At 43.1% G+C, this 11,180-nt stretch overlaps 1 protein-coding gene across 1 annotated transcript; it reads right to left on the bottom strand.

Annotated features, from left to right (window-relative positions):
• Positions 1–482: 482 nt before the first annotated feature.
• SLC66A3 (solute carrier family 66 member 3) lies at positions 483–10,538 on the bottom strand. The gene is made up of 7 exons (XM_055810770.1): positions 10,396–10,538; positions 7,960–8,042; positions 7,418–7,487; positions 6,757–6,814; positions 5,390–5,510; positions 4,170–4,211; positions 483–2,262 (listed from the first exon to the last, which is right to left on the bottom strand). The coding sequence occupies exons 1-7, from the start codon at positions 10,536–10,538 to the stop codon at positions 2,174–2,176; spliced, it is 606 nt and encodes a 201-aa protein (XP_055666745.1). The 3' UTR covers positions 483–2,173.
• Between the last annotated feature and the right edge of the window lie 642 nt (positions 10,539–11,180).

Genomic DNA, 11,180 nt, shown 5'->3' on the forward strand with positions numbered 1-11,180 from the left:
CTTGATTTCTTTTCCTCTGTCTCTTTTCCCCCCACAGGTTTCCAAGATGATTTATTTGAAATATGTCAAGTAACCTGTAAAGAACTTTATTTAAATGCATTTTCAGAGTTTTATGGCGTAAAAAACCCAACTTTAAAGTGCTGATCCTCAAACCGAAAATGAAGTGTCCTCATTTCGCTGCAGCATCGCTCAGGAGTATGAAAGATGTCAGTAGCAGAGAGGGCTTGGACTCTGCACAAATCTTTCTCTATCAAGATGAAGCTTTAGTTAAAAAAATGAGATGAGAAGTGTGGTTTTTTCCTTTTAAGATGCTGCGGCTCTTTAGCATTTTACAGGTGGATAATTTACAGGCTTGACATTTCAAACATCAAGGTGCAAGCTGCCCATTAATGACCTGTAATGAATATTTCATTTTCTCTCCATATATGGAAACAGAATAAAAAATTAAAGGTAATAAAAATTAACTGTAAGCATGCCATTAATCCGTCATGAAGAATAGCATTTATTAATACGGCCTGGAAAAGGTACCACATGCCACCTGCCACCATTTAGACCGCTTCATCTATGTTACACAGCTTTAGAAAAATCAGTATCAGGATGTTTACAGTTACTGTCTCAACTAACACAGAAGCATTTATGCATTTTATTGGAGCAGTAAAAAAGCTCATCTTTGAACTTGCTCTCAGTAATGTGAGATACATTAAATGGTATGTCCACAGACATAGCTCTTCCCACCCCTTCCTGCTGTAAATGAGAGTTTACAAAGCAGCGATGTTTTCTGATGGTGAAGGTCCCCGTCTGACTGCTGAGTGTACACTGGTGGAAACATCCGCTTTTGCAGATCCCGCTCTTGCGTGAGTCCATTTATTTAGCATGTCGCAAGGAAAACCTGCCTCGACTGTGGGCAGTGCAGTCTTCCCGTAGTAGTCAGGAGTGTCAGGATCAAGGGTGCCTTGGTTTTAACATGCTGATCAACAGTAATACTGTAAAAACTCTTTTGAAAGGCCTATCTTTTCATTTTGGAGAACACAGTGGGTAATGAAGGCAAGCTATGTGATTACTTCGGTAACTTCTGGTTGGAATAGCATTACTTTCAAAAGCAAAATCCCCCGTTAATAGTTCTCAGCAATATCCTTTTCCTTTTTTTCGTATACCTATTACAAATAGATCAGAATCTCCAAAGTAAAAATGTAAACGTCCGACAGCACGCTTAGCACAAGACGGGCTAAAAACTAACAAAGCACAGAGCAGTATCGTCAAAACCTGACACCACTGGAGATGAGTTTGTGATGCGTCAAGGTGCACGTGTAAACGGGTCATGGTCTGTGTGGCTTGTGTCTGCGGGCTCTGGGTATCGGTTCAGGAACTTCTGCTTGAACACAATTTTTAACTGTTGGTCAAAGTGTCATTAATTCCTAGACATTCTAGTCACTGCTGTTCCTAAACCAGTATGTTCAGTGAATAAAGAGCTCAGGCTGAAAAAGAATTCATAGCTGATTTTTTGCTCTTACCCTAATAAAACCTGGGTATATTGAAGAAAGCGACCATGGGTACCCTGTATCAGCTGTATAAACTGTACTATTTAAGTGTTGCATGTAAGCGCTACGATCCCAGCTGGAATTTGTGACTTTGTCAAACACATTTAGAACCTTATTTTGGATTGGACCTTGATTCAGATTTTCTTCATCCTAAAAATAGTTAATGTTGAACTTAATTAACAACAGATAGTTAATTGAGTTGCTTGCAAGAAGACAACAAACATCTGTTGTTTTTCAAACTTGCAGCAGACGCAGAGAGATGAGTTGATATGTTGGTGCAAAACTGCTCTTGTATAATTGGAAAAAATTGCTTATATGTAACCAGAAAGTACTGAAGTGATACAAGAATATATAAACATCTAAATATGAAATACCTTGTTCGCTTAGTAAAAAACATCCAGAGAAAATGTGATAGCAGTGAAATCTGTCTTAAATTACCAATAAAAATATGCTGCTTAAATTAAGTATCTTATCAGAATTGTTTCTAAGAGAAAATAAGCATGACTGTACTAAGCATGCTTAGGGATAAATACTAGGCTTAAGAAAGAGAGAGCTTCCTCAACCTTTTTTCTGTTGTTTAAACATAATTGTATCAGGGTTTTTTGATAACTGTGGTGCGTGCTGATGGATGTCTTCTAATCAGTCTTTTTAGTCTTCCTGTAGTGCAGGACTGTGGCTGTGACCCAAATATTGAGAATGAGCATGGTTATGAAACGGATGAGAACTAAAAGGGAAAAAAAATCTTGTAAGCATAAAGGAAACAAGAAAAATCCTGCTGTAATTTTCAGAACATATGTTTTATAAACCTTCATTGCTGTACGAATAGGCTGGTTGCCACTCGGCAACTCTTTTCAGTCAATTAGTTTAAATTACCATGTTCAGGAACCCAGAAGTTCTCAGTAATATAGCAGAGAAGAGCATTTACCACTTACAAGTGATATCTGAAAATAATACGCTACAGTAGCTTTAATTCTTTTGTGAAAAAACCCCAGCAGAATAGTACAAGCCTCATATATATTTATATTTACACCAAAAATTAAACTGGGAGTCGCAGGTCACATGTCTTTATTAGTTGCATGTGGTGTTTATAAAAACAGGATTATTCTCTACCGCCATCTGTTACGTTTAGACTTCAGGGAGACAGGAAATACTTGTATCTGTCAGACCTTAATGAGAGGAAATCTGACAACTGAGAAAAAAACAGTTTTTCAGTATCCTGATTAACTTTCAGATGTTTTTAAAACCAAAGTAAGCATAGTATCTCTGCCTTGAGACCACAATTTGAGGTGTATCTGATACGCACTCGGTAAGTGGAATATTCACAGAAATGTACACAATGTACATGTGTATGAAACTAAGATGAATGTGCTGAAGTCTTCAGTGTTAGAAGTTAGCTGGAAACATTTTCCGTTAGAGCAGCACAGTATCAATGTTTGCTGCCATCTCTCCCATGTTCCGAAGTGTATTGTGTATGTGTTAAGAAGCAGCTTTAACCCGAGCCAGCTTTACTTGGAAAAGCCAGCTTTTTACTTTGATGGTGTTCCTCTCCCTTCCTTTCTCCCCTCAATATACCTCTCTTGCTTCTCATCAGTGTAAGTGTGTAGCTGTGGGTGAACTGACTCAGTAACTGACCCGGATTAAATTTCTGCACGTGCATTAAGCCAGTTTTGTGGTGATGCAGTTAACTGCATGGCCCCACAAACCCTTAACTCTGGCAAAGAGAAAGCAGCGAGCACAAGGATGGAAATAAGCAACTGAAACAGGGACTTCCTTTGCCAGTGAAAGAGCCACTTGAACCACATGTAAAACCAGAGCCTTGTGCTGCAGAGGGCTGCTTAAAGGAAAAAAAAATCCATTTAAATCATGTTTCTGGTGAAATATCAGTTTTGACTAGAACAAGGAGCCACCGAATAAAGTGTGATCCTGTTACTGTTCTTAAATCCACCGAGTACTGATTTCGAACCATTTATTGAAAAATCTGCTTCACTCCTTAGCTTTTTCAGTTTTGTCAGGATGGTAAGAAGCTGTTAAATAAATTTGCTTTATAGTGAAATCAGCTGCAAATCATATACCTGAAGCCAGTTTTTTGTGAGTTTCATACCAGCCTACCATTTAATTTTCAACCTGTCATAAACAGTCTGAATGTTGTGCCTAAAACTATTCATATACTAGCTGAACTCTGAATAGTTTTCTAGAACTTCTTCATGCACAAACCCCACAATAAGGAAACACTTACTATTTGAAAAGCTATCACTCAATTATTACAGATTTTTAAAAGTTGTATTTTACTATTATTTATTTATTTAAATATTAAGGATTTTTAATGCTTTATCTGGCTATTTTCATAATTAAGTTAATTTTGTAGTGCTTTTTGCCTTTTGAAAAAAATAACGGGTTTTGGACCACTTGGCACTATCTGATAAAGCATAAGCATATTTTTCTCCCGGTGTTTGACTGATTTGTAATCCTGTGCTACTTTTTTAGCAGTATCTCCTTCCCTCACTGTGCTAACTCACCGGACAAACTCATGGTTTGTTCTTCTGTGACCAGATCACTGCTTTTACAAAACAGCTAAAAACTACCATGGCAGCTGTTTTGTTGGAGAGGCGGGCGATTCCGTACTTTACTCACCTGCGAGATCATTCGTAGTCATTACAGTTGTAACTATTCTTGCTGTAAATTGAATGAATTCTGATTAGCGGACTAGATATGACAAGTTTATACCTTCAAAAATGATGAACTATCTATTTTTCAACAGAGGATACGCTCGCATGGAAGTATACATTGTATAGACATTCCCACCTTTAGTGCATTCACTCTTCACTATTTTCGCATCAGAGATCAAGCTCTCGAACCTGAGTGACACTGTATTAAGGGTCTTTTTTAATGAGAAAATCAGTGATGTAATTAGAAATTTTAGGTATCTATCACACTAGATTGGATGGGGTCAGAGTTCACTGCTTCTTTTTCTGTTCAGCACCCTCCTTCAATAGTTGATACTGAGTTACACCCACAATTAAGTTACACCCACAATTAAGTTAGCGTGACTTAACCATTGTCAATGTTCACATGCATGCTTTTAGGCTTCTGCAAATATGAGGAAATTGCAATCCTTCCCACAACAAATCTAAACATTAATTATTTCACATTTGCAGCAGAATAAAACCATTTACAAAGTTTATTGGCATTGTTCAGCAAACTTACCACAACTTCTAATGACTTAAAAACATTTGTTTCACTGGGAAATAGAGCCAGCACCGCTATGTTTTAGAGGAAGACTATTTTAAACAAGCTTTGTGAATATGACTTCGGACAAAGAGCTGTAGAAGAACTGCTCATGCAGACCACTAGGTAATTAATCCATGAACTGCACAAAACACTGTTCTTGGTACGCTCCTAAATCCTCCTCCATTGAGAAATGCATTTACGTATAGTCATAGAGTTAAAGGTATTTAGCATTAAGTGTGTATTTATTTGTAGGTGACTTTTCAGAATTAGCGTTGTCTGGTTGTCTAACTCAAAACTGAGCACCTTTTCATGCTACGTCACTAGTAATTTTATTAAATCCTAGAACACTGAAATCTGCTCGTTTTAAAGACACTCTTTCAGTTATTTCAACTGTATTAGGTTCCCTTGACCATATCTGCATCTCTTCTAAGTCAAAGTGCCGTTGGTGCCAATAATAAAACTTGGTTTCAGGAGGCAGTGGTATCTGAAACTCAGAAGTTGGAACTAAGGGAAGCTACATTGGGCAAGATTTTTACCTACTGTCATAAAGACCTACTGAAAGAGGAGATATGGCTTTAATAAAGGAAAACTCCACCATTCACACCAAGTTGCCCATAGCTTACTTGCACAGGTATATGCAGACATACTCCAGGTCAAGGCGCTCACTTGTCCAGAATCTTTTGTCTGCCAGAGACACCACAGCTGTGCCAGCTTACTGGCCGCACTGATGAATGTGCACAAATTCTGAAAAGCAGGTAAAAAAAGAGAACAAACCTCTGCCTCTGCCATTTTATTATCTGAGTGCTTAGCTTATGGCTGTTAGTATGTAACTTACTAAGAACCAGGACTAGCTTTCTATTTTTTTAATTCTAAATGAGATACTTTTTCAGTATTTGGCAACCAAAGCATTCTTACTAAGGAACCGTGAAGCAAAAAATTGAAGCTGCCAGAAGGAAGGGACTGATTCCTGAGGTACTGCTCCGAAAGAAGCGACAACAGCATGACAACTGCTAGTGCTGTTGGCAAATGCTTCATAGAGGCAAATACAGCAAGAAGCAAAGAACTGGAAAAGCCTCTCGACCTGCTACATAAAACTGTTTAAGAAAGTTAGCTAAAAAGAGGCTGATCTAGTCTAAACAGCAAGGTTGATTCAGACCATCTGTTACCATTATGTCTGGCAAAGTAAACCATAAAAGAATGCAAAAACTGACAAGAATGTGTGGAAAATTAGTCCAATTGGTGGGAAAAAACAATGAAGGGAATGGACTATTCACTCTACCATCCTCTTAAGGGGGATTTTGCAAAGGCAGTGGGTAGAGGGGACCTCCGCATGGTCTTTGTGCCACGCACAGATTTCCCTTGCAAGTAAATTGGCGTTGGGTCTCAGAAGCTTTCCTCCTCATTTTTATCATCTTTTGCATTAGCAACTCCAGTTCATCTCAATTACATTTTATCTTTCTCTCTTCTGATAAAAAGGACAAAGACCATCTTTAACCTATGTAGGGCATTATCAGATGATATTTTTCTTGCAAAATTCCAGGACTAAAGGGGAAAAAGATCTTGTGAAATACTCAACATTCCCTGTTTCAACTGCTTTGACTGCTGCTCTGTTCTTTTCTTCATGTTAAACGTTTATTAATTAGGATTATGACATTATGACTAGAGGGGAAATATTTTTGCAACATCTTCATATTTTCGCAACATCTTAAACCTTTGGCAGTTTTAATTAAGGCAGCACAATTGACAACTTTACCTCAGAACATACTTCTTTCTCCCCCCATAGAGTCTCTATTGCCAGTCCTATGTTTTCCAGCTACTCACAGAAGTGAGAACCAGCTGTATTTGAAAACTGCTTGGTTGTTCTGAAAGCTAACCTAAAAGATTAACCCTTTAAAGGACAAATATAAAGAGAGATTTTACTGATAAAGATTTCCAGAAAAAAAGTCATTTCATATGAGGACCTAATTTCAAATAATCATGCAGCACTTACCATGGCCAGATCTATTATCCACTTCCGCAGTATTAGCATGTACCAGCCCCCCCCAAATCTTACATTATGTTAAGTTTCATAGCACTGAAAAGTCTAGGATACCAGAGCTCTCAAAACTCCTGGGGAATTCGATTTTTTTAAACATCTGGAAGTAATCTTATTGAAACTTTATAACAGACTATACAATCTAGATAAAGCATATTAAGAACTGGTTGAAACACTTAAGTATTCCTATTTTCCACAGTCTTTGGTGAGGCAGCGCCTGGAGTTTCTGAAGACCTGCCCCAAAGCATAAGACTCGAGATTTAAGCCCAAGTCCTATTAAAAAAGCCCCACAAACACTGCTGTACCATCTGCATGGGTAGGAATCAAAGAAAAAAGATTCACCATTTCCACCCTGCATCTCTAGCAAATATGTAATTAAGAATTGGTCTTACTCCATATCATTTGTGGGCCTTCTAAAGGACAGCTACATGTAAAGCTTGCTTCTTTTAGAGATTTTACTGTGGTCCCAGAATTCAGCATGTGAATGTGGGATGCATGTTGAGGGGTGGCTGAAAATGATTTACAATAGTAGCACAAACAAATGATGACATAGCTGCTATGCAAAGAACTACCAAACAAGCTACATAAACCAAAATTCCCATATTTCAAAGGATACATGACTGCATAGAACAAAGCTCGTTTCATGTTTCCGCTGAAACGCAGAATAAACAAAAGGAGAATGACATCTGAAATAAACACAAGATTGCTTGTCACAGAATGGAGAGAAGGGGCCCAAATGCAATCTTTGGCGGTTCCACTGGGCACCATGTCTACAGACACTAATTTCTTAGAGGTTTTATCTCTCAGATTTGATTGATTTCCAAAACACTGCAAGCTCAAAAATGAAGCTTTTCTTAGAGTCTGGAGTGTTTATAATGTTTCTTTCCCATGTGGAGTAACTGGATAAAGGATGAGCTTACACTGCAATTGTGTGTGTGTATTAATTTCTCTCTTAATCAGATCCACCTGAGCAGCATTTTCATAAAATCTATAAAAATTCAATTATATTTTAGATGTTCATTCCCTCTTCCCCCCCAGCTCCAACTAGAATTGCTCAATGGATTCACATCACTGCAGTGGAGTACTGTACCCACATGCAGAGCCTTGGAGTGCTGAATGAGCCCTGTTCCATTTCCAAAACACAGCTTAAAAAATTACCTTGTGCAATGATGATGGGATATTCCAGGTATGTCTGCAGAGGGTAACCATAATAGATCTGGTACCTCAGAAACACAAGGAAGCTGAACAGAAAGACACAAAACAGCATGACTGCACAAAGGGACGGGACAGCTCCTTCACAACTTCTTTTTTACTGTTTTGGTTGTGCCAAAAGGCTCCAGATAGGTGCAGCCCCTGCTGTCAAATTGGTCAAACAAGTATGAAGACAAAGTGCAAGCCTGATGTTCTGCAGTATGTTTCTGTTACCTTCAAATAGAGTAAGATGTAGAGAGCTGCCCACACCATTTGTCAAGGTCTTTGTGTCACAGTGTGTAAGGCATAATTTTATTAATTACAACTGATGAGAATAAAATAAAGGCTTCCAGATGTAGAAGATACCTTCTCTTTGCAATTGCCTTGGCATCTCTGGGGTAACTGGTTTATTAATGTCTGTAGTTCAATCTATACCTTAAGCAAGTTTTACAGGAGTAGAAAACACCTTCCAAGCTGTCTAGAATACATACTGGTACAAGATTGCCCAGTGTAGCTGTACTGGTCAGACTGACAGCCTGCTCTTAAGTGCACCAAACAATGGCAGTTCTCCTTCCTGGTATTCCATGATCTAGTACCTAAAAGGAATTGAACTTTTATCATATTTACTTTCTTCAACCTTCGTGCAAGTCCATGGGGTTACACAGAAACCTCAAGGCTGCAGAGAAGATAGAAAGGGCTCTTAGGATATAGTTTTCTGTAAGGAAAAGTTGATGGCATATATGCATCAGCATATAAAAATGGCATAAGGAACTGCCTGCCTTGCAGGAAACTGGTTTTTACAGTATTCAGAATTTAAATATCTGAACTTCCTAGAAGTCTTAATTCTTTTAGGGTCAAATTAGATTCCTTGCCATCAGCACCATGCTTCTGTGTCACTCCTCTGCCAGGTCACTGCATGCTGACTCTGCAGCACCATCTCAGTTTATACCAGTGGCCCCAAAGCTCCCTGCAGCTGGACTCAAAGTCTTTACAGGTTGCAGGATAAACAGCTTACAAAATAAACAACCAGTCCAAATAAATGTTTCAAAAAAGCCTTGTTGCAACCCTTTCAAAATAGTTTTGCCCAGAGCAGGTGCAGAACCTGCAGTGCTGTGGGTACCGTGGTTATCACACAGGTGCTCGAAGAGCCATTTATGGCTTCTCCATGCTCATCTGAAGCACTACTTAGAAAGCCTCTTTAATGCACATCAATGCACATGAATGATTTGAAAATGCTACCACCACTTTTTGGCTAGGGCTGTGGCGTAAGTTATCTCTGCTGGAACTAGAATTCAGCTGGCTTACTCTGAGGTGTATTAAGGGCAAACAGCAACAACAGGGGTTCAGCACCACGGAGAAACAGCCACAGCAGAGCCCATGGGGATCCTGCACAGCTCCCTGCAGAAAGCCATCTGCACGCCTGAGCCTCCACAGCCAGACCAGGGGCAGCACCTCTGCCCCTCGCTGAAGACGAAGCACAGGAGCATTCAGAAATGACATGCCATTTTTGTGCGGTGATTTTTCTAACTAAAAAGCCCTTTTTTAGCTTGGTGCAGAGAACTAGCAGCCATCTATCCAGCTGGATGTTCTGGCCACCTCCATCCCTCAGTCTGGTAAATGCACGGCTCTTCAAGGTATTTTCTCTCACGTACTTGTACCCACATTTGAATGTACGTGCATGCAGTCTATTTTTCATTCCATACAATCGTCTTTAAGCAAGATTCAATAAGCCTAGCCCATATAAGTTTACTACAGACGGACAAATCCTTGGGGTTTGACATGGTTTATGATTTTCTTAAAGACTGATGATGTTTCATTTGGGTGAAGAAGCCTGTCTGACCTGTACAATTACCTGCACAACAGGGCACACGGACCATTTCATAACCCTTTAATAAACATACGGCTTAAACCCGACAGTCGGTGTTGTCTCCAGCTACATGGGTGGCCTGGGTTGGTTCTGGGCAAGTTAAAAAAGCCGAGTTTCCCTTAACACTTTAGAAGAGGAGGTTCCCGCCGCCGCCCGGTGAGGGCAAGGGCGACCGGCGGGAGGGGGTGACCACCATGCATCGGAGCGCGGGTTTATAACCGAAGGGAGCAACAACCTGCGCGCTGCTCCCTGGAAGCAGCCGCTCGACACGTTCTCCCGCCCTACCGGAGCCGTCTGGGAAGGAACGGAACTATTACCCGCCGCAGCGACGCCTCCCAGCGCCCTCCCCGGCCGCCGCTGAGGGAAGCCCCGCTGAGGCGAGGCGGCCCCGCCCCGCCCCGCCCCGCCCCGCCGGCTCCTCCCGCCGTGGGCCCCCTGCCTGCGCGCGCAGCCACCGCGCCCCGGCGGGGGGCGCCATGTTGTGCTGCCCCCACCCCGTCCTTTGTCTGCGCGTGTCCCCCCCGCCGCCGCCTTACCCGGCCAGCTCCAGCAGCAGGCTGCCCGCGCTGACCCCCCGCGCCGACCGGGCCGCCAGCACCGCCGCCAGCTGCGGCACCTTGATCACCGCGCACACCGCCCAGGTGCTCCAGTGGGCCAGGTCCAGCAGCGTCGGCGCCATCGCGCCGCGCCGTGCAGCCCCGGCGGCCCGCGATGGGGCACCGGCGGTGCGGCGTGGCGGGGAGCTCGGCCCGGCCCCGCTGGCACGGCGGCAGCCGTCGCGGAGCGCTCACGGCGCCCGCGCTGCCCGGGGCGTGGGGCGTGGAGGCGGCTCCGCCCGCGGGGAGAGGAGAGCTGGGCCCGGCCGCGGGGCGCTGCTGGGCCGCTTCCTCGGGAGTGGGGCGCTGCCTGGCACCCGCCCGGGCGGTGTGTGTGGGGGCGGTCGCCCCCCGGTGCCGGCGCTGCCGCACGCCGCGGCGGCCGGGGGAGCGGGGCGGGGGAGCCGGGCCCGCCGGGTGGCCGTCCTGCCGCCGGCTGGGGCCTGCCCGCCGCTGGCGCTCCTCGGCGTCAGGGCTGGGAAACGCTAAGCGCCCAGCCGCGAGCGTCGGGCCTGCAGTGACGCGTGGCTGCAAACACAGCCCAGAAACCCGCAGTGGTCAGGTGCTGTGCTGGCGTGGAGGGTTGGCCGTGGGTTGTGTGCGCTCGGAGGGGCATAGGCCGGCTCCTGGCTTGGAACTGTCGGCTGGATTTCGGGTTTCTCCCCCGAAGTGGAGTCTGCAGTGCTTTGGCTGGCGTGGTTCTTGGGTTCTACTCCGGATCGCCA

This window comes from Falco peregrinus, chromosome 7, assembly GCF_023634155.1.
Source record: "Falco peregrinus isolate bFalPer1 chromosome 7, bFalPer1.pri, whole genome shotgun sequence".
In the NCBI taxonomy this organism is placed as follows: Eukaryota; Metazoa; Chordata; class Aves; order Falconiformes; family Falconidae; genus Falco; species Falco peregrinus.

Bases quoted from the DNA above. Each gene is read 5' to 3' on its own strand.
- SLC66A3 (XM_055810770.1), bottom strand. From the start codon at position 10,538: ATGGCGCCGACGCTGCTGGACCTGGCCCACTGGAGCACCTGGGCGGTG. The intron at 7,488-7,959 runs GTAATTTTTTAA...TGTTTATTTCAG, and splicing joins TCCCATCATCATTGCACAAG to ATGTCATTCTCCTTTTGTTT. The intron at 5,511-6,756 runs GTAAGTGCTGCA...CCTGCTTTTCAG, and splicing joins GGATAATAGATCTGGCCATG to AATTTGTGCACATTCATCAG.